This window comes from Mustela nivalis (genome assembly GCF_964662115.1).
Source record: "Mustela nivalis genome assembly, chromosome: X".
Lineage (NCBI taxonomy): Eukaryota > Metazoa > Chordata > Mammalia > Carnivora > Mustelidae > Mustela > Mustela nivalis.
This window is the reverse complement of record NC_139040.1, coordinates 60539666-60563592: the sequence shown is the minus strand read 5'-3', so window position 1 is coordinate 60563592 and position 23927 is coordinate 60539666. Positions and strand designations below refer to the sequence as shown.

Here is a 23927-nt window from a genome sequence, read left to right as displayed (position 1 = left end):
TCTTATTGGTCCCATGGCTTTTAAATCCATTTGCAAAGTTTTGCCCCTTTTTTATTATGATGACAATATTACTTTCCTATTATTAGTCTTAAATTAAAAACTGCAAACATTTATTCACTCAGAAATGAATGACTATCAATATATCAAAGAACATACAAGATAATTTTAGTTAAATTATTGCAATTATTACCATAATTTTCAAACAGAAAATGAAAATTTTCTCACAAGATAGAATTTAAATCAATTATTGACTGACCACTGACCAGCGTGTTCCATCACGCTTAGCAGGAAGGACTTACTCACAAAATAATATTCTTCTAATCACTGAAAGGGGTAATTGTCCTACAGTATGCATTCTATCAGGTTGATCATGGGCTTTTTTTTAAAGGACTCAAAATACAACTTTATTATTTTAATTTAATTTAATTTATTTTAATTTTTTAATTTATTTTATTTTCAAAATACCACTTTATTTATTAGGACTCAAAATACCACTTTAATCCTACTAAGTTGCAATTAGGCTAAAAATAAATACAATTATTTTCATGAGTTCATTAGCCAATCAATTTATTTAAATAGTCTCTGAGCATCTATTATTTTGGAGATTCTATGCTAAATACTACAAGTGAAATCATTTAAAGCATGAAGTTGAACAGAAACCAAAATGGCTATGTAAAGCAAAATGAGTCAATCAGAGAAAGACAATTATCGTATGATCTCGCTGATATGTAGAATTTGAGAAACAAGGCAAGGACTATAGGGAAAGAGAGGAAAAACAGAAACAAGATGAAACCAGTGAGGGAGACAAACCTTAAGAGACTCTTCATCTCAGGAAACAAACTGAGGGTTGCTGGAGTTGGGGAATGGCAATGGGAGGGATGGGGTGGCTGGGTAATGGACAGCGGGGAGGGTATGTGCTATGGAAGCACTGTGAACTGTGTAAGACTGATGAATCACAGACCTGTACCCCTGAAACAATACATTATATGTTAATAATAAAAAAAGAAATCAAAATGACTACAGTAATGCTTCAGTGAAGCTAGATTTTAAAGTAACCTTTTACAACTCTTTTGCAAACCTCCCTTCCTCCCTTCTTAACCTTTTGTTTCAGGAACCTGTTACCACCCTAAAGACATGACAAAACAGCTGGTAGAAAGTACACAATTCCTATCAAAACTGGTTTGATTTTATATTTCCCTAAACACCCCTATCCCCTTCTTCTAGTGAAACTGCAGTTTTTGAAGGCCATAGCCTGCTGTAGCTGCCTTTGCCTGGGAAGGTTAATAAAGCTACTGTTCCTCTTTGCCCAAACTCTGTCTTCAAGTTATATGTTTCTGAAGTACAGAGGTAGGTTTTTGACAACATTAAGGATATAAAAATTATTAAGATTCCATCCATATATAACAGAGGTGGGCAGTAAAGACAGTGTACATATAACTATAATAGAATTGAGAATATAAATGCCCTAAGACTGACTAAAGTGAGTGTTCTTGAGGTTCTAAGAGAAAAAGATTATAACAGGTAACAATTACCTCATCTCCCATCTGTGGGACAAATGGGGAACGTCGTGGTATGGTATCCAAAATCCACTGAGGGGCAAACCATTCTTCATTCGGTTCACCTGCCATAGAAAGCAGTCCTCCTTTCTAAAATATAGTTCACAAATATATAAACCATAAATAAATGAATAGTAGTATGAAAAATAACAGAATGTTAAAAAAAATCATGTTATAATAAAACCTAAAATATACAAATTTTAAACATTTCATTTATCAATTACAATTATGTACAATCTTGTACCAATAAAATAGTCAAGTGAATTCTTTAATATTTGCTCAATTTTGGCTGACAGATAATAATATGACATTATATACTATGTAAGAACCACAAATTTTCAAGTCCCCAAAATAGCATGTGAATTTGAGTGTAAGTAACACGGGATCTTTTTGCCAATAAAATGGTGACAAGAAGATAATTCTACTAAATCAACAGGATACTGGATACCTGATACATTGTATATATGTACAATATGTACATAACTAATTTTTAAAATAATATTTAAATAACTGTGTGGATTAAGTCTTTACCTGAAATTATAGCGAGGAAGAGAAACCATCATTGGGATGAAATAAAAACATATAAAGAAATGGAAGAACCCCTATAAGATTTATTATACCCTTCCATTTTAAAAGTCAAAAATGTATAAAAATTTGTGACTAGAAACATGACAAGAATAACTTTTTTATACTACAGTAGCTTATTATTTAAAACTCAACTATATTTTAAAAAGTAATTATCAGTATTTTAATTTAACAATAACTAAATAATAATGTAGATATTCTAGCCTCTACTTTTGATAACTGAAAAAAATTAAAACATCTTTTTATTTTAAAGTCATTTTAAACAGTTTTACTCATTTGCTCAGATGGAATGTTATTTTTAGAGAAAAGTTAAGTGTTACTATTTTTCAAGTGTCAAAGGCAAAAACAAAAACAACAGAAACAACTTATAAATTTACAAACCTTCTTTCTAGTTTGTTTAGGTTTCTTTTGCCTTTCTTCTAGTGACTTCAAGTTCTCCTCCTCCGAGCTGCTGCATATTTTCCGTGTTGCCTGTCTGGTTTGTCTTTTTGGAGGTTGCAAATTTATTCCAGCATCTGCTGTCCAATCAGAATATTCACTTGATGAATCACTATAAATATATCAAAATTATGAATATATAAGTTTAGGAAAGGAATACTTTGTCCCCTAATTTAAAGATGATCATTTTGTAATAAAACAGCATTATAAAAGACATGACTTGATTTTGTTCTAACTGAACAGAAAAAATATCAATACAGATTTTAGATCATTAAGTGATTTCAGTGAAAACCTTCTTGGATAAAGTATAATGGTTAGTTTCCCATAAAAGAATTTAAAATTCAAAATTCCTGTCCAAGTAACAAAAGCCTCTTTAAATAAAAATGCCCCTAATCCCTAGAAATGTTAAATGTAGCTGTTTTAAAACTCAACTAAATAAATATAGCCTGCTAAGATGCAGAATCTTGGATTTACAAAGCATCTTATTTTACAAATGAGGAAACTAAAGCCCATAGTGACATGCCCAAAAAGATACTGGTAGAATCAGGATGAAAGAAGTCTCTGAATATCCAACCCAGTACTCTTTCTACTATAAAATACTATTTTAACTCTGGTTTTACCAAATTCCTCCTAGAACATAATTTCACATTAAAATGGTCAGATAATTTTGACCAAATCAAAACCATTAAAACTACCTGGAAGAACTTTCACTTTGCCATTCAATAACAGGATCCTCTACAGAAGCATCACTTGTGCCAATTGTTTCATCTTCCTGCAACAAGGAACCAGCAGTTGAGATATATGGTTATTAACTAGCATATTATTAATTAGCACATACTACCTATTTTATAACACTTTTTGTATTTCCTCTAACCAAAACAACAATCCAGGTAAAATGAACATAATTAGGGGCACCTGGCTCAGGAGGTTGAATGTCCGACTCGGTTTTGGCTCAGGTCATGATCTCATGGTGGTGGGATTGAGCTACACGTCAGGCTCTGCACTCAGTGGTGAGTCTACTTGAGATTTTCACTCTCCTCTCCCCCTGAACCTTTCCCCACTCTCCCTTTCTCTCTCTCTAATAAATAAATAAATAAATTTTAAAAAATAATCATTTTTCTACATATATCTATAACTCATAATTAAGCCTACCAGGTATTTAAAACCTTCTAACATCTACTATCTTATTGATATGGGACATCTTTTATTACTTCAAAGACTGAACAGACTCCTTAAGGTTCCCAGATATAATCCTCTTAAATATTAAAACCATTGCTTAAAAAAATGTATCTGTATGCCTCTGCCAAGTTAATGTAATTACTCTTCATAAAATAATCTTTTTATTACGTAAAACTTCAAACATTCCAAAGTAGAGGGAATAAATTACTCTTGTGTACACAATCTCCAGTATAGACAATAACTCACTGCCTATCATGTTTTATCTGTACCATCACCAACTGCCTCATACCCAAGAGATTATTTCAAAGTAAATCCTTACCAAAAAAAGCATTTTAACTATAAACATTTAATAAGATTATGATTCTTTTTAAACAGAAAACCATACCACTATTATGACCTTAGAAAGGAAATAGTCCTCAATACCTGACTATTCCTTTTAGTTCAAGATTTTCACAGGTGAAGGAGAAGAGGAAGGACATCATTGGTAAGAATTAAAGAGCTGTGAATGCTGGAAGAATAATAGGAGGGCCATATATTATCAATGAATAATTAAGCCCACATTATCCACTTAATAATGAAAGTTGTTAAGAGAACAAAAGGAAAGGACTGGAGAAGAAAAGAAAAGAATTGGTAAACTCTATTCTATTACCATAAAAATGTAGGTCTGAAAAAAGCCATCACTTCATAATCTCCATACTAATGAAGTCAACAATAACGGAAAATGTGCCTTTCTGCTGATTACACAGTAAACCAGTTCTGGGACTGTAAATTGGTTATTATTGTTTATATTCTACTTCTTATTTATGGGAAGATTTCCTTTCACTCTTTTCTCATTGTCCCAAAGTTAAACTTACTGGCATATTTGATACTCTCAAACAAGATAGTATCTTAGGTATAAATCAGAGAAGATAGCTAAAGGAATTCAATGTAATGTTCAAATTTGCCTATTAAATACCTTACTAATGGAAAATCTTAAAAGAAAATCATTAAAAATTAGTTTCTATTAAAATCACTATTAAAAGTAAACCCAAGGTAATGATACTAACTGGTAAACAAAAAATTACACTGAGTAAATAATTGCAGATATCTAACCTCTGAAGAGCTGTCTGAGTCTTCCTGTACACCTGAATTTTGACACGATGCTTGTGAATTATGCTCTATGTTGGACCGTGTTTGGTAAGTATGTTGACGTTTGCGCTGTGTCCTCCGTAAAGACCGCCCACAGCTAGGCTGATAATCAGTCTGTAAAACAGAAAGAAAATTTCGAAAAATGAAAGGCCTGGAGTGCCTGGGTGGCTCAGATGGTTACGTGACTGCCTTTAGCTCAGCTCATAATCTCAGGGTCCTGGGATCGATCCCCATATTGGGCTCCCTGCTCAGTGCAGAGCCTGCTGCTTCTCCACCTTTCTCTGCTATTTCCTCTGCTTGTGCTCTCTGGTTCTATCCCTCTGTCAAATAAATAAAATAAAAATCTAAAAAGAAATGAAAGGCTCAATGAACAAACACAAATATATAAAGCATATAATTTGGGTGGGGGAGGGGAAAGGGATAAATAAAATAATTAGGAATAAATCCCCAAAAAGAAAATATAAGATATATCTATATATATTTCAGCTATTTTCATTAATATTTATTACTCTCCTATTTCAAAAATTTTGTGATCAAATTAAAGAGTGTGCTGAAAGTTTGGGCTGCAAGAATGGGCCCACTCAGAATTTACATATACTGTATTACTCACAATTTATTGCAAGATAAAGCAAGATACATATACCATACCTATGTATATGTAATTCTTAATATAATATGTACTTCTTTGTTCATTAAAAAAACTACATTTAATAAACTGATAAAATATTTAATTTTTAACAACTTAAAGCAAAAACTATTTTCTTCTAACCTTTGTAAGTATAAAATATTAATGATATTACCTTATGTTAAACTTACAACCATAGCATGCTATCAGGAGTAAACAAGTTTAAAAGTCATAAATAAATCAGTAACAAGGACTAGTTTCTTGCCCCATATGTAAATATTTCTCATTTTTGATATAAATAAAAATGTTTATAGACCCAACAACCCTGTTTATTATTAGTAGTCTCAGATAATTATGATATTTGAAAAATCAGCTTAGCAGGAGAAAATAATATAAATCATAGATCTGAGTCATTCAAAATGTCTAAGAAAATAACATTAAGAGAGAACATCAAATAAGCTACCAAATTAAGAAAGTGGGCATCAAAACGATCTAAGGATATTTAAAGATATTCATAAGATACTTACCTAAAATTGTGTTTATCAATACTGAAAAAAAAACATTTAAAATTCAGTGCCCATTGCCTAGATTTCTTTAATAAAATTAAAATCACCTAGACTCTCCAAATTACCATACTTTTTAGGAGTTACAGTTAGATCTGGGAATAAGAATATACATCGTTATGCAACTAGTTTGTTCGATTTCAGAATACTAGTAAGGGGTTTACTATGTACCTAATGAAGTATAGGAATCTGACTCCTTGCCTAGCTGTTTCTACTGGGAATATGAATCTTCCCAATGTATAGATCAGATTGTGCTTCTATATGATTAGGTAGGCCAAGAGTGGGCCTTTCTGTAAAGGGTCAGAGTGTAAATACTTTTGGCTCTGCAGGTCATATGATCTCTGTTATAACTACTCAACTCTATAGTGTGAAATCAGCCATAGATAATATTTTAATTAGTAAGTGTGGCTGTGTTCCAATAAAACTTTTATTAACAGGAATAGGCTATAGACTAGATTTAGACCATGCATAGTAGTTTGTCAACCTCTGACCTAGGATATCTAAACATTTATTTTATACTGTGATTAGTGACCAGCCAACAATTTTAAGGTTTTACTCTAACCATATGAAGATGTTATTTTAATACAAATGTTTTATACCTACAATGACCACATGTCCTAAATTTTGGAGGACAGTCCTGACTTTGAGTGATTTTATTTTTATTAATAATTTCAATTTCAGGATTAAAAAACAGGTTATCCATACATGTAGTTAGCTAGCAAAATAGCCCCTTAATACATAATTGCTACCTTCGAAAAACCCAGTATCTGCAAATATTTACAAGTAGTGTAACCCAATGGACTGTAAAACTAAACTTACCCTTTGGGTAGTATAAGATGGCTTTTTCTTCTTTTCAACTGTATAAAGACTGATTTCTATGTCACCTTTTGCAGTTCGACATTCTTCCTGAACCCTAATAACAAAGGTCAAAGTGACAGAAAATCATAAAAATAAAACCAACAGTCTAAAGGTCAGATAACAAAAATATCTTCAAATGTAAAATTTTCCATTTTAACTATTTTTAGGTGTATGTTAATGACATTTACAAAGTTGTGTAACCACCATCACCATTCTTTCCAAAACTTTTTCATCACTCCAAACTTTGTAACCATTAAGCAGTAACTCTCAATTTCTCCTTCTATCAGTCCTTATTAACCTCTAATAAACTTTATGTCTCTATAAATTTGCTTTCTCTATATATATCATATATGTGGAATCATATGCTATGTTTTTACTATTTATCCACGTGAGAGCAGTTATTAGAACTTCATTCTTTTTTTATGACTGAGCAATATTCCATTTTATGTATATATCACATTTTGTTTATCCATCCATTTGAGGACAGACACTGGAGTTATTTCTACTGTTCTGGTATTGTGAATAATACAGCAATGAACATTGGCATACAAGTATCTATTTGACTTCCTTAATTGCACTTTAATGTTGTGAGTAAAGAATTATTTCAAATTCCTCTACTGCTAAGACTTCATAAATTACCTATGTTTCCCTAAGAAAAGGCAAAACTAAATCATGTTTGATGCCTGTTGGATGAGAGGGTAAAAGGATTGGGAAAGGAAATAGCATTATTAAGAGATTTTTGTATGTTCTCTGTCAAATGTCCTTTTTCTTTACTAAGTCTATTTCCAGCCTCTGTGGATTATCTGTTAGGATTTATAAATAAGAATAGGTATTCTAAATACCTATAAATAAGAATAGGTATTCTAAATTAGAAATTCATCCTAATAAATTCCTTTCATACAAGGACATCTACTTAAAGGGCATTTCAAAATATGCCTTAAGCACCAGGGTCTACAACATATCTATGCTGCATTCCCAAACTATTCCAATATCAAAGTGATGGCCTTTTTCCTCAGAACCACTGCTGAATTTTGGGTCTATATACCAAGGACATATTTAATAACATATGGTCTCATATTCTTACTTAATACTATTTGTATTTTTATGTTCTAACCTAGACTATAAACTCATGGAAAACAAACAATGTTTTTCATTTTTCAGTATTTCCCAAACCATTTAGTACAGAGCCAAGTAAATAAAAAATAATCATTAAATAGTTGTTATGGAATGAACTAACTGGAATAATATAGAAAAACTAATACAAATCTCAGCTTGATTAAAATATACCTTAGTTATTAAAATTTCCTAACTAAACAATAAAGTTCTCAATTTTCTTATCAATGCTATCTTATTGACTCACCTGCTAACTCCACTATTTAGTTCATTGACCACCACCCTTCTGCTCCATGCCATGAGATCTCGTTCAGTGGCCATCTGGCTTCGAGGAGCATTGTTATGCATTTGTCGGACACCTTCAATCTGACCACTGCGTCGAAGCCCAATATTTGGGGATGAATATATGTCCATATTTGGACTTCTCAGAGCTAAAATAAAAAGAAAGGTACCACTTTCTCTGAGTAAAAGCACAAATTTTTAGAGATCAGTACTTCAGAATAGGAAAGTCTAAGATGGTACTTCTAGAAAATATTGCTATATTTTTGTTCTACATTTTCTGTACCACCCTGAATAAAGTAAGGCACTAAATAATTGTTTAAAGTTTCTATCACTCTTTTAAATTTTTTCAAAGTACATTCATATCTGTCATCTAGTAAATACTGAGGAAATACAAAAAGTATATTTACTGTGATTTGGTAGATTCACAAATGTTTAATAGTACTATTTCAGAAAGCAGCTTTTAATCTAAATCCTGCATTAAGCCCATGAAAGGGTCTATGAATAAAATTTCAATAGGCTTTCGAACGCAGTAATAAGAGAAAAAATATAAGCAAAAAATATTTTTTACTATCAAAATTTCATTTTCAAAACTGGTAAGCAATGAAAGAAAGGGGAAATAAAGTAATGAAACATTTTTTAAGCACCTAGACATTCTCTGTTAATTTATTTTGTTGTATTTGCAAATAAAATAAAAATGGAAATTGCATGATTCACTCAACTGTTAAAATAAGCACTCATGAAAAACAATAAAAATAAACATTGGAAACAAAAGTCAGTGGGGTCGCTTTTACTATGGCATTTCAAATCTATCAACAGAAATCTAGTATTGAGGGTAGAGCTGAATGTGGATTTCATTAATGAATCTCTAAATCAGGGTTCTAAGAAAGTTTTTTGTCAAGAAACAAAGAGGGCCTGGTTATGTAGGATTATCAGCTCACTTCTTGTTTTGTTCCAGGTTAAGGAAAGCCAATCTGAGTTAGATGCTCCTTGGGTGAACAAAGAATGTTTTTATTTTAACTTTATGGGATACTTAAGAATCAGGAAATGAGTATAATACCTTGTGAATCATGTCTAATTTAAATTGTTTTATTCAATTCTTGGACTCCAAAAGCTATGATACCCAAATAAACCCCAATTATATGAATGTAAAAAGAAACACATGCCAAAATCCCTTAAGATGGCATTTTGGAATACAACTAACAGTTCTTGATAAAAGTAAAATTGATGGTGCTCACTTTGGCAGCACTTATATTGAAATGATACAAAGAAGATTAGCATGGCCCCTGAGGATGACAGGCAAATTCATGAAGTATTCCATCATTAAAAGAAAAAAAGTAAAACTGACAGAAGCTAAGATTTATATAAAATTCAGATATATAGGGCACCTGGGTACCTCAGTTGGTTGGGCGTCTGCCTTCAGCTTGGGTCATGATCCTAGAGTCTCAGGATCAAGTCCTGCACTGGGCTCCCTGCTCAGCAAGGGAGTATGCTTCTCCATTTGGCCCTCCCACCTCTCGTGCTTTCTCTCTCACTCATTCTTTCTCAAATAAATAAATAAAATCTTTAAAAGATTCAGATGGACAGTCACATTTCATGTAAAGTGAAGAAAAGATACAATAAATTAGAATACTGCTAGAATTTAAACTGTTGTGAAAATCAATCCACAAGTTGCATCTGTATTTCCTATGAATAGGGCTTATCTTCCAGTGTATTTTTGTAAATTCAAGAGTTGAAGGAGATAATTGCCTTTTTTTTTCTTCAACAAAGGTGGATAAAATTTTTCTTAGTTATTTTTACATTCAAGTGGTTTTAATTTTGAAAACATTATAGGTTCTTCTTTTACAAAAATCATGTACTTACTACAGTACCTCATTTACTATAACAAAAGTGAAGACTGAAAATACATTCTTGAGTTAAGAGAAAACAGTATATTAAAATATACCACCCATATTTCATGAGATACATTAAGACCTTTAGCCACAAATGACAATGAGATTATGGCAATTCAGTGTATTTGATATCACAATTTTAAATTAATAAAAATGTTCTTATTTAAAAACCTAAAATGTTCCTTACATGTGATTACTTAGTGCAAATAAAATGAATAAAGTATATCTATCACATATATACATACTTACCACCATTAGCAGAATATGATCTATTAACTGGAAAATGTGGAACATCTCCTTCATTAATTAGTCTAAGATCTTGTTCTCTCTGTAGCTCCCTGATTATCCCATCAAGAATGCTTTCGTCTTGGTCATTGGTTTGTTGTCCAATTACTTGTTCTACCACCTCACCATCACCTTAATGAGACCAAAGATATAAAGCCACAAAATTTTAAATAACCTAAATGGAGTAAAACAATATAGTAAATACAGTAAAAACAAACTTAATCTATAACTTTTTAGATAAATACTAAAAATAAGATTAAAATGAAAATAAAACATATATCAAACAGTACTTATAAAGAACTTTTAAATTTTAATTTAATTTTTTCAGTGTTCCAAGATTCACTGTTTATGCACCACACATTGCTCCATGCAATATGTGCCCTCCTTAATATGCACCACAAGGCTCACCCATCCCCCCACCCCACTAAAACCCTCAGTTTGTTTCTCAGAGTCCACAGTCTCTCATGGTTTGTCTCCCCCTCTAATTTCCCCCAATTCACTTTTCCCTTCCTTCTCCTAATGTCCTCCATGTTATTCCTTATGGTCCACAAGTAAGTGAAACCATATAATTGACTTTCTCTGCTTGACTTATTTCACTCAGCATAATCTCCTCCAGTCCCCTCCATGTTGATACAAAAGATGGGTATTCATCCTTTCTGATGGCTGAGTAATATTCCATTGTATGTATGGACCATATTTTCTTTATCCATTTGTCTGTTGAAGGGCATCTTGGCTCTTTCCAGTTTGGAGATTGTGGGCACTGCTGCTATGAACATTGGGGTACCTATGGCCTTTCTTTTCACTATATCTATATCTTTGGGGTAAATACCCAGTAGTGCAATTGCAGGGTAATATGGAAGCTCTAATTTTAATTTTTTGAGGAATCTTCACACTGTTTTCCGAAGTGGCTATACCAACTTCCATTCCCACCAACAGTGGAAGAGAGTTCCCCTTTCTCCACATCCTCTCCAACATTTGTTGTTTCCTGTCTTGTTAATCTTTGCTATTCTAACTGGTGTAAGGTGGTATCTCAATGTGGTTTTGATTTGAATTTCCCTGATGGCTAGTGATGATGCACATTTTTTCATGTGTCTGTTAGCCATTTGTATGTCTTCTTTGGAGAAGTGTCTGTTCATGTCTTCTGCCCATTTTTTGACGTGATTATCTGGTGTGTGTGTGTTGAGTTTGAGAAGTTCTCTATACATCTTGGATATCAGCCCTTTATCTGTAGTGTCATTTACAAATATCTTCTCCCATTCCGTGGGTTGCCTCTTTGTTTTATTGACAGTTTCCTTTGCTGTGCAGAAGATTTTTATCTTGGCATAGTCCCAAAATTTCATTTTCACTTTTGTTTCCCTCGCCTTTGGGGACGTGTCTAGAAAGCACTTGCTGTAGCCAATGCCGAAGGGCTGACTGCCTATGTTCTCTAGGATTTTGATGGATTCCTGTCTCATGTAGATGTCTTTCATCTATTTTGAGTTTATCTTTGTTTATGGTGTAAGAGAATGGCCGAGTTTCATTCTTCTATACATAGCTGTCCAATTTTCCCAGCACCACTTATGGAAGAGACTGTCTTTTTTCCACTGTTTATTTTTCCTGCTTTGAAAAAGATTACCTGACCATAGATTTGAAGAACTTTTAAACTGTTTGCTATGTCAGTTTGTGTGTATGTATGATGTAACAAATATCCCCAAATTAGCCATTATTAGGAAGGTCTTAAGGAATAATTATTAAATTATGAATTTCCAAATGTACTTTTTTGATGAAATATTCCAAGCAGAAAGTCCAGAGTAGAGATCTGAGTAAAGTTTAAAGTTCAACTACAGATATAGAAAATGTTCTGCATCATTCTTTCATGAGAATTTCCTTACCGAAATAAATCAAAATGATTTATTTATTTCAAATACTATCTCTTTTGAAAACACCTCAGTATATTGATAATTACAGAAATTATTTCTATTTACACACTGAAACACAATGATTACATCTGAATACTTTATTTATTTCTATACTATTTTTTCTTTTAAAGATTTATTTATTTATACCAGAGTGGGGAGGGAGAGGGGAGAGAAAGAGGGACAAAATCCACAAGCAGGCCCTATGCTGAGTATGGAGCCACAGGGGGCTGGATTCTAGGTACCTTAGATCATGACTTGAGACAAAATCAAGAGTCAGATGCTCAATAAATTGAGCCACCCAGGCACCCTTATATTCTTTTTCTTAAATACATCTTAGACATGTTTTTCACCTTGTCCTCTAGTCAGACTAAAAGGTATCCTAAAGAGTAGCCAAGCAGCCAAGTCATCAGGTCTTATAGGAAATTAAATGTGATGAATTAGAGATTTTTTTATTCAAATGTTTTTAGTTTTATCTCCTATTTAATATTCATGCTTTTCACCCTTGTTTACACATATGACATTATAAAAGTTAATATTAGCAAATGTGTAATACTATTGTTCTACAAATTTTTATGAGAGAGTACATAAAAGGATATGTAACATTTCACTCTATAAAAAACAATTCAAGTCTTAAATCCCTAGTGAGGAAATAAAATTCCATTTATAAATCAATACCTACCTCATACCTGAAAGAAAACCTACAACTAACAAACTAAGATATGAAGGCATTCTGGTGTGGGGGATGGGGTGTGGGAATCAGAATATGCAAGAGAAATATACAAACAAGAAGATTTGCTATGGAGGGGAAGATGGCTGTGGAGTAGGAGGAGACTAGGCTTATCTCCTCCCATGAATACAAGTAGATAAATACCAATTATCCTAAATACTCCAGAAATCGATCTGAAGACTAGCAGAATGAACTTTACAACTAAAGGTGGAGAAGAGACCGCCTCAGAGAAGGCAAGAAGTGCTGAGACACGGTTTGGGATAGAAACAGATTATGGCCACCATGGTGGGGAGGGAGCCAAGGGCATAGAGAAGGGCAAGATACAGAGCAGCACAAAGAAGGGTTCACATGGAAAAGATGAATCCTCGTAGTGACTGGCTTCGTAAGCCAGAGCATGTTAATTTCATGAGTTCTTGAAAATAGTGGGACTTAAAGCCTGTTGTTTTATAGGTCATTGGGTTAGGCATCTGGGAGAGCATGCAAAGCGTTGGGGCTGCTCTTCAAAAAAAATCAAGGCAAACAGCTCATAGACATACAGCACAGAAACCGATCTTAAGAACACCCTGAGGCACACAGTGGGGAGATTATCTGCCCATCTCAGAGTGTGTCCCAGAGAGACAGGATACATGGAAAGACCTATATGAGAACAAAATAACTGGAAGCTGCCATTTCCCTCCCAGACCCATCAGCATAAGCACAGGGTCACCTATGGGAAATAGTATAGCACCAGAACTTACTACCTAAATTGCTTATACCACATCCTACCCCATTGTGCTCAGATGGAACTGACCTTCCACATCACACTTACCACAGTCCCAACACAACAGTTCTTTTCCCTCGGACCAGCCCAAACTCCTGCCAACACTGTATCTCCTGACCCAGGAGTTTTGCAGAACCTGGATTCCAGTGGCAGTGACAAAATACCCCATTTCACAAGCAGACCAGAGCACAAATAGTTAAAGCTGACCACAACAGGCCAAGGACCAAAACTGCTGAAAACAGGAAAAAACAGCATCTACAAAAGATGGGCCTAAAGAATAAAGTGGGCAGCACACAACAGCAGAGTGCATGTACCACACGTTAGAAAAACTCACTGAAGTGCCAGGGCCTAGGGAAAAGGGGACACTACACTGAAGGGGACTACAAGGATTTCTTCTTCAAAAGGTCAATACCCCCAAGAAGAGGAGACATAGCTGACTTTCCCAACACACAGAAACAGACACTGAGAGGCAAACAAAATGAGAAGTCAGAGGAACTTCTCCCAAATGAAGAAAGAGGACAAAGCCACAGCAAAAGGTCTAAGCAAAACAGATATAAGTAACATGTTTGACAGAGAATTTAAAGTAATGATTATAAAGATACGTACTGGACTTGAGAAAAGAGTGGAAAACATAAGTGAGACACTTAAAAGATAAGGAATAATATGCCAGAGATAAAGGATTCAATAAACAAAATGAATAATACACTTAACAGAATGAGCAGCAGTCTGGAAGAAGCAGAGGAACAAATCAATGACCTAGATGACAATAATGGAAAGTAGTCAAGCTAAACAAAAGAGAGAAAAAAGAATTAGGTAAAAGAATTATGGAAGTCAGTGACTCCATCAAACATAATAAAATTCATATTATGGGAGTCCTAGATGAAAGAAAGAAAGGGAGAAAAGAGGGCAGAGAATATATTAGAAGAATTAATAGCTGAATACTTCCCTAATCTGGGGGAGGAAACAGAAACCCAGATCCGGGAGACACAGAGAACCCCCAACAAAAAAAAAAAAAAAAAAGCAGATCCACATAAAGACATATTATAATTAAAATGGAAAAATACAGTGATAAATAAAAAGAAAATTAAGTCAGCAAAACAAAAGAAGACAGTTTCACATAAGGGAAATCCCTTAAGGCTATCAGCAGAATTTTTCAGCAGAAATGTTACAACAAAAAGGGAATGCCATGATATACTCATAGTGCTGAATGGGGAAAATCTTCAGACAAGAGTACTCTATCAAGCAAGGTTATTTCAGAATAGGAAAGCTAAAGAGTTTATCAGACAAATAAAAACTAATGGAGTTAATGACCAATAAATCAGCTCTGTAAGAAATATTAAAAAGAATCTTGAGTGGAAAGGAAAGACCATTAAGTGACAGTATCAAGTAGGAAATACAAAAGCAGTGAAAATGAATACTTCTGTAAGAAATCAGTCAAGGAAAACACAAAATAAAGGAACACCATATACCTAAAATGTGGGCAGTAAAGAATGGGTTGACTCTTAAATGACTATCAACTTAATATAGATATCTAAAAGATGGTGGTGTAGTAGGTAGACCCTGGACTTGTCTCATTCCTCAAATACAACTAGACAACTATCAAATCACTCTGAATACCCAAGAAATAAACCTGAGGACTGACATAACAAACTCCACAAAGAGAGGGAGAGAAGAGGCACATCAAGAAAGATAGTTGAGGGGCGCCTGGGTGGCTCAGTGGGTTTAGCTGCTGCCTACGGCTCAGGTCATGATCTCAGGGTCCTGGGATCGAGTCCCGCATCGGGCTCTCTGCTCAGCAGGGAGCCTGCTTCTCTCTCTCTCTCTCTCTCTCTCTCTCTCTCTGCCTGCCTCTCCATCTACTTGTGATCTCTGTCTGTCAAATAAATAAAATCTTTAAAAAAAAAAAAAAAAAAAAAAAAAAGAAAGATAGTTGAGTGTTGGGGTGCCTGGGTGGCTCAGTGGGTTAGGCTGCTGCCTTCGGCTCGGGTCATGATCGCAGGGTCCTGTGATCGAGCCCCGCATCGAGCTCTCTCAGCCGGGAGCCTGCTTCCTTCTCTCTCTCTCTGCCTGCCTCTCTGCCTGCTTGTGATCTCTCTGTGTCAAATAAATAAATAAAATCTTTAAAAAAAAAGAAAGATAGTTGAGTGTGAAGACATGGTTTGGGGGAGAAACAGAATGGGTGCTCTGAGGAAAGGGAGTGTTGGTCACAGGGAAAGGTAGAAGAGTGAGGAGCACACAGGGAAATAGCAAGGAGAACATTTCCCCAGTCTCTGGCTGGGAAAATAAGAAGGGCTGATTTTGTGAGTTTTTGCAACCAGCGGGGTTTGAAGATGGAGGTTTAAAAGTCGGTGGACCTGGCTGAGATAGAGCCCTGACTGCACTGTGGTGCTCCTGGAGATTAGGTAGGCAAACAACCCTGGGGCAAACAGCATGAAAACTGCAACTGAAAAACACCAGGATACACTGGGAAAGATTATTTGCTCTTTTCAGAGTGCTTCTCTGAGAGCAGCAAGCAGAGACCCCTCTCCTGGGACAAAAGAGCTGGCTGGCACCACTTCCCTCCCCTGCCCCTCACATAAACATAAGCTACCTTCAGTAAACAGTAAAGTGCCAATGCTGGCTGCCTAACTTGCTTACACCAGGACCCACACCCTTGCACTCTGTCCTTCTAGGAAAAGATTGCCTCGGTCCTAGCACAGCAGGCCCCTTGCCCAGAAGACCAGCAGAAATCCCTGCACACACCACAACTCCTGAGCAAGGAGTTCTGCAAGGCTTCAGTTCTAGTAGAAGTACCACCAAGTCTCATTTAACAAGCAGAACAGAGCACACATAATTAAAACACACCACACTCTGGCCAAGGTACAAACACTGCCCACCACAGGCAACGAAAACCTCTGAAGAGGAATGGTCTGAAGGACAGGGCAACTGAAACACAGCAGCAGAGTACACTCAGCACACACCAGAGACATTCCTTGAAGCACCAGGCCTTGGACACTTTATGACTGCTTCATAAACCCATAATTCTCAGGAGCAGGAAGCAATAACAGGCTTTTCTAACACAGAGAAGTAGACAGAGACTTGGAAAAAATGCCAAGCTGGAGGAATTCAAACATAAGATAAGGTCATGGCCAGAGATTTAAGAAAAACAGAAATAAGTAATAGGAAGATGGAGAATTTGAAGCAACAGTCATAAGGATAATCACTGGGCTTGAGAAGAGCCTGAAAGACCTTGGGGAGGCCCTTAACCCAGAGATAAAAGGGTTAAAGAACTGTTAGAAACAAAGAATGCAGTAATTGAGATTCAAAACAAACTGGGTGCAATGAAGTTAATATAGACAGCTATATGCACAAGTGATTCTACATAAACCTAATGATAACCACAAATCAAAAAAACATTAATAGATAGGCAAAGAATAAAGAGAAAGGAATTCAAATACATTACCAAAGCAAATCAGCAAAACTTAAAGAAAGATAAGAGAGGATCAAGAAAAACCTTCAAAATAACCACAATACAAGTAATAAAATAGCAATACTACATATCTATCAATAATAACTTTGATGTAAATGTAAATGGACTAAATGTTCCAATCAAAAGACACAGGGTGACAGAATACACTTAAAAAAAAAAGTTATCTATATACTATTTACTGGAGACTCACTTTAGACCTAAAGATAGATGCAGACTGAAAGTGAGGAGACCAAAAAACAATTATCATGCAAATGCATGTGAAAAGAAAGCTGTAGTAGCAATATTTACATCAGAAAATACAGATTTTGAAACAAAGACTATAACAAGAGACAAAGAAGGACTCTATATAATAACAAAGGGGACAATCTACTACAAAGAATGATTGTAAATATTTACACATCCAACATGGGAGCACTAAATACATAAATCAGTTAATAACAAACATAAAGGAACCAATCAATAATAATACAGCAATAGTAGGGAACTTTAATATACTACTTACACCTAAACATAATTAAAAAACAAACAATGACACAGTGCACTGGGTGGATTTAACAGATATATTTAGAACATCCCATCTTAAAACAGCAGAATACACCTTCCTTTCAAATGCACACAGAACATTATCCAGAAGAGATCAAATATTATGCCAGAAAGAGAGTCTCATCAAATTCAAAGAGATTTAAGTCATACCATGCATATTTTTAATGACAAAGCTATGAAAGTAGAAGTTTAACACAAGAAAAAATCTGGAAGACCACAAATACATGGAAGTTAAATAACATGCTACTAAACAATGAATGGATTAACCATGAAATGAATGAAGAAATACAAAAGTACATGGAAATAATGAAAATGAAAACACAATGGTCCAAAAGCTTTGGGATGTAGGAAAAATGGTTCTAAATGGGAACTTTATACCTATACAGGACTTACTCAAGAAGCAAGAAAAACATCAAAAAAACAACTTACCCTTATATCTAAAGGAGTTACAAAAAATACTAAACTACCTAAAACCAGCAGAAGGTAGGAACTAACAAAAAGTAGAGCAAAAATAAATGACATAGAAACTAAAGAAACAGTAGAACAGATCAAAGAAACCAGGAGCTGTTTCTCTGAAAGATAAATTTATAAACCTGGTGATTCACAGACCTGTCCCCCTGGGTATAAAAATATATGTTTATAAAAAATAAAAAATTAATTAAAAAAGAAAAGAAAAGAAAAGAAAATGTCAAAAAAAAAAGAAAAAACAACCAAAAAAGACACAAATAAATAAAATAAGCATGGTGGTGGGTATTATGGAAGGCACGTATTTCATGGAGCACTGGGTGTGGTGCATAAACAGTGAACTTTGAAACACTGAAAACGAAAAAATTAATAAATAAATAAATAAAATTGCTAAGGAAAGAGGAAAAATAGCAACCACACCATATAAGTACAATTAGAATATTATGAAAAACTATTCGCCAGTAACAACGTAGAAGAAATGGATAACTTCCTAGAAAAATACAAACTATGAAAGCAGAAGCTGGAAGAAATAGAAAATGTGAATAGACTGTCAGCGAGAAGGTTGAATCAGTAATCAAAAAACACCCAAAGAACAAAAGTCCAGGACGAGAAGGCTTCACAGGTGACTTCTACCAAACATTTAAAGAAGAGTTAATATCTATTCCTCTCAAAGTATTCCATAAAATATAAGAGGAAGAAAATTTTCCAGAATTATTCTATGAGCCCAGAAATATCCTGATAACTAAAAACATGCAAAAATCCTCAACAAAATACTAACAAACAGAATCCAGCAATCAAGTAGGATCTCCTTCTTGGCTGCAGTGGTGGTTCAGTATTCACAAATCAATCAATGTGATACATCACATTAATAAATGAAAGGATGACCTGGGGAATTCTACCAAACTTTCAAAGAAGAAATAACACCTATTCTCCTAAAGCTGTTTCAAAAAACTGATGCAGAAGGAAAACTTCCAGACTCTTTTTATGAAGCCAGCATTACCCTGATCCCCAAACCAGGCAAAGACCCCAACACAAAGAATTTCAGACCAATATCACTGGTGAATAAGCATGCTAAGATTCTCAACAAGATCCTAGCAAATAGGATCTAACTGCACATTAAAAAGATTATCCACCATGACCAGGTGGGATGCATTCCAGGGTTACAAGGATGGATCAACATTCACAAATCAATCAATGTGATAGAACAAATCAATAGAGAAGAGAGAAGAACCACATGGTCCTCTCAATTGATGCAGAAAAAGCATTTGACAAAATCCAGCATCCGATCCTGATTAAAACGCTTCAAAGTATAGAGATAGAGGGAACATTCCTGAACTTCATCAAATCTATCTATGAAAGACCCACAGCTAATATCATCCTCAATGGGAAAAAGCTCACAGCCTTCCCACTGAGATCAGGAACACGAGAAGGATGCCCACTCTCAACACTCTTGTTCAACTGAGTATTAGAAGTCCTAGCAACATCAATCAGACAACAAAGAGAAATAAAAGGTATCCAAATTGGCAACGAAGAAGTCAAACTCTCTCTCTTTGCAGATGACACACACTTTATATGGACAACCCAAAAGACTGCACCCCCAAATTATTAGAATTCACACAGCAATTCAGTAACATGGCAGGATACAAAGTCAATGTGCAGAAATCAGTGGCTCTCTTATATACTAACAATGAAAATACAGAAAGGGAAATTAGAGAATCGATGCCATTTACTATAGCACCAAGAACCTGGGAATAAACCTAATCAAAGAGGTAAAGGATCTATACTCGAGGAACTACAGAACACTCATGAAAGAAATTGAAGAAGACAAAAAAAGATGGAAGACCATTCCATGCTCTCAGATTGGAAGAATAAACAATGTTAAAATGTCTATACTGCCTAGAGCAATCTATACTGTTAATGACATTCTGATCAAAATTCCACTGGTATTTTTCAAAGACCTGGAGCAAATAATCCTAAAATTTGTATGGAATCAGAAGAGACCCCCCAATTGCTAAAAAAATGCTGAAAAACAAAAATAAAACTGGCGGCATCATGTTACCTGATTTCAAGCTTTACTACAAAGCTGTGATCACCAAGACAGCATGGTACTGGCATAAAAACAGACACATAGATCAGTGTAACAGAGTAGAGAGTCCAGATATGGACCCTCAATTCTATGGTCAAATAGTCTTCGACAAAGCAGGAAAAAATATACAGTGGAAAAAAGACAGTCTCTTCAATAAATGGTGCTGGGAAAATTGGACAGGCATATGTAGAAGAATGAAACTCGACCATTCTCTTACACTGCACACAAAGATAAACTCAAAATGGATAAAAGACATCAACATGAGACAGGAATCCATCAGAATCCTAGAGGAGAACATAGGCAGTAATCTCTTCGATATCAGCCACAGCAACTTCTTTCAAGATATGTCTCCAAAGGCAAAGGTAACAAAAGCAAAAATGAACTTTTGGGACTTCATCAAGATCAAAAGCTTCTGCACAACAAAGGAAGCTGTCAACAAAACAAAAAGGCAACCCACGGAATGGGAGAAGATACTTGCAAATGACAGCACTGACAAAAGGTTGATATCCAGGATCTAGAAAGAACTCCTCAAACTCAACACACACAAAACAGACAATAATATCAAAAAATGGGCAGAAGATATGAACAGACACTTCTCCAATGAAGACATACAAATGGCTATCAGACACATGAAAAAATGTTCATCATCACTAGCCATCAGGGAGATTCAAATTAAAACCACATTGAGATACCATCTCACACAAGTTAGAATGGCCAAAATTAGCAAGACAGGAAACGTGTGTTGGAGAGGATGTGGAGAAAGGGGAACCCTCTTACACTGTTGGGAATTCAAGTTGGTGTAGCCACTTTGGAAAACAGTGTGGAGATTCCTTAAGAAATTAAAAATAGAGCTTCCCTATGACCCTGCAATTGCACTACTGGGTATTTACCCCAAAGATACAGATGTAGTGAAAAGAAGGGCCATCTGTACCCCAATGTTTATAGCAGCAATGACCACGGTCGCCAAACTGTGGAAAGAACCAAGATGCCCTTCAACGGACGAATGGGTAAGGAAGATATGGTCCAAGTACACTATGGAGTATTATGCTTGTATCAGAATGGATGAATACCCAACTTTTGTAGTAACATGGCCGGGACTGGAAGAGATCATGCTGAGTGAAATAAGTCAAGCAGAGAGAGTCAATTATCATATGGTTTCACTTATTTGTGGAGCATAACGAATAACATGGAGGACATGGGGAGATGGAGAGGAGAAGGGAGTTGAGGGAAATTGGTAGAGAGATGAACCATGAGACTATAGAGTCTGAAAAACAATCTGAGGGTTTTGAATGGGCAGGGGTGGGTGGTTGTGGGAGCCAGGTGGTGGTTATTATGGAGGGCACGTATTGCATGGAGCACTGGGTGTGGTGCAAAAACAATGAATTATATTACCCTGAAAAGAAAAATAAAATAAAATAAATAATAAATGAAAGGATGAGAACCATATGATCCTTTCAATAGATGGAGAGAATACATTTGATATAGTATAACAGACAGTTATGATAAAAACTTTCAACAAAGTAGGGATAGAGGGGACATACCTGAACATCATGAAGGCTGTACACAAAAACAACAACAACAAAACACAAAACAAAAAACCAGCTAATATAATCATTGATGGGGAAAAACTGAGAGCTTTCCCCTTAGAGTAAGGAACTAGAAAATTGTATCTGCTCTCACCACTTTTATTCAAGATGGTACTGGAATCCTAGCCATAGCTATTAGATCATACACAAAAAATATAAGGCATGCAAATTGGTAAGGAAGAAGTTAACTGTTCACTATCTGCAGAAAACCCACTATATAGAAAACCCTAAAAACTGTGCCAATAAGCTACTGGCATTGACATATGAATTCAGGAGTCATGGGATAGAAAATGTGCAGAAATCTACTACATTTCTATATACTTATAATGAAGCACAGAAAGAGAGTTTAGGAAAAAAATCACAATGAAAATGATACCAAAAATAATGTTACCTAGGAGTAAATCTATAACAAAAGAGGTGAAAGACCTATCCTCTGAAAACTATAAAACACTGATGACAGTAATTGAAGATGACACCAAGAATTGGAAAGACATCCATGCTTATGGATTAGAAGAACAAATATTTAAGAATGTCTATACTGGGGAGCCTGGGTGGCTCAGTCCATTAAATGGCTGACTCTTGATTTCAGTTCAGGTCATGATCTCAGGGTCCGAGGATTGAACCCTGAGCTAGGCTCCATGTCAGCAGGAAGTATGCTTGGGAGTTCTTTCTCCCTCTGCCCTTCTCGCCTCTCTCTTTCTCTCATAAGTAAACACATCTTTTAAAAATATTTTAAAAGACCTAAATGCAAATTCTGAAAACATAAAAATCCTAGAAGAGAGTATAGGCAATGATTTCTCTGATATCAGACATAGTAACATTTTTGTAGATAGGTCTCCTGTGGCAAGGGAAATAAAAGCCAAAATAAATTATTGGTACTGCATCAAAATAGAAAAGTTCTGCACAGCAAAGGAAACAATCAACAAAACTAAACATTATCCTACTGAGTGGGAGAAAATATTTGCCAAGGACATATCCAATAAACAGTATCTAAAATACATAAGGAACTTAGCTAAATCAACACTCAAAACCAAATAATCCAATTAAAATATAGGCAGAAGAAATAAACAGACATTTCTCCAAAGAAGACATCTGAACTTCCAGTCAGAATGACAAAAATTAATGAGGTAGGAAACAATAAATGTTGGAGAGGATGTGGAGACAGGGGAACCCTCTTACACTGTTGGTGGGAATGTAAGTTGGTACAGGCACTTTGAAAAACAGTACAGAAGTTAATCAAAAAGTTAAAAATAGAGCTACCCTATGACCCAGCAATTGCACTACTGGATATTTACCCCAAAAATATAGATGTGGTGAAAAGAAGGGGCACATGCACCCTAATGTTCATAGCAGCAATGTCCACAATAGTCAAACTGTGGAAGGAGCCGAGATGATCTTCAACAGGTGAAAAGATAAAGAAGATGTGGTCCATATATACAATGGAATATTATTCAGCCATCAGAAAGGATGAATACCCACCATTTACATCAATATGAATGGAACTGGAGGGGATTAAGTGAAATAAGCAGAGAAAGACAATTATCATATAGTTTTACTCATATGTGGAACATAAGGAATAGCATGGAGGATATTAGGGGAAGGAAAGGAAAACTGAAAGGGGAGACATCAAATAGGGAGACAAACCATGAGAGACTATGGACTCTAGGAAATAATCTGAGGGCTTTAGAGGGGAGGGGGTGGGAGGATGGGTTAGCCCCATGATGGTTACTAAGGAGGGCATGTTTTATAATGAGCACTGGGTGTTATACACAAATAATAAACCATGGAACACTATATCAAAAACTAATGATGTACTGTATGGTGTCTAACATAACATAATAAAAAAATAAGACGTCCAAATGGCCAACAGACACATGAAAAGATGCTCAACC

The 23927-nt window shown here is 35.1% G+C and overlaps 1 protein-coding gene across 1 annotated transcript in view; it reads right to left on the bottom strand.

The window, feature by feature from the left end:
- BRWD3 (bromodomain and WD repeat domain containing 3) overlaps positions 1-23927 on the bottom strand; it is a 215542-nt gene that overhangs the window by 70252 nt on the left and 121363 nt on the right. The window contains exons 18-24 of the mRNA XM_082715993.1: positions 10466-10633; positions 8293-8476; positions 6894-6987; positions 4851-5000; positions 3275-3351; positions 2523-2691; positions 1533-1646 (exon numbers count right to left, since the gene is read on the bottom strand). Coding sequence (XP_082572119.1) covers positions 1533-1646; positions 2523-2691; positions 3275-3351; positions 4851-5000; positions 6894-6987; positions 8293-8476; positions 10466-10633 — 956 coding nt within the window. The remainder of the gene's footprint in view (positions 1-1532; positions 1647-2522; positions 2692-3274; positions 3352-4850; positions 5001-6893; positions 6988-8292; positions 8477-10465; positions 10634-23927) is intronic.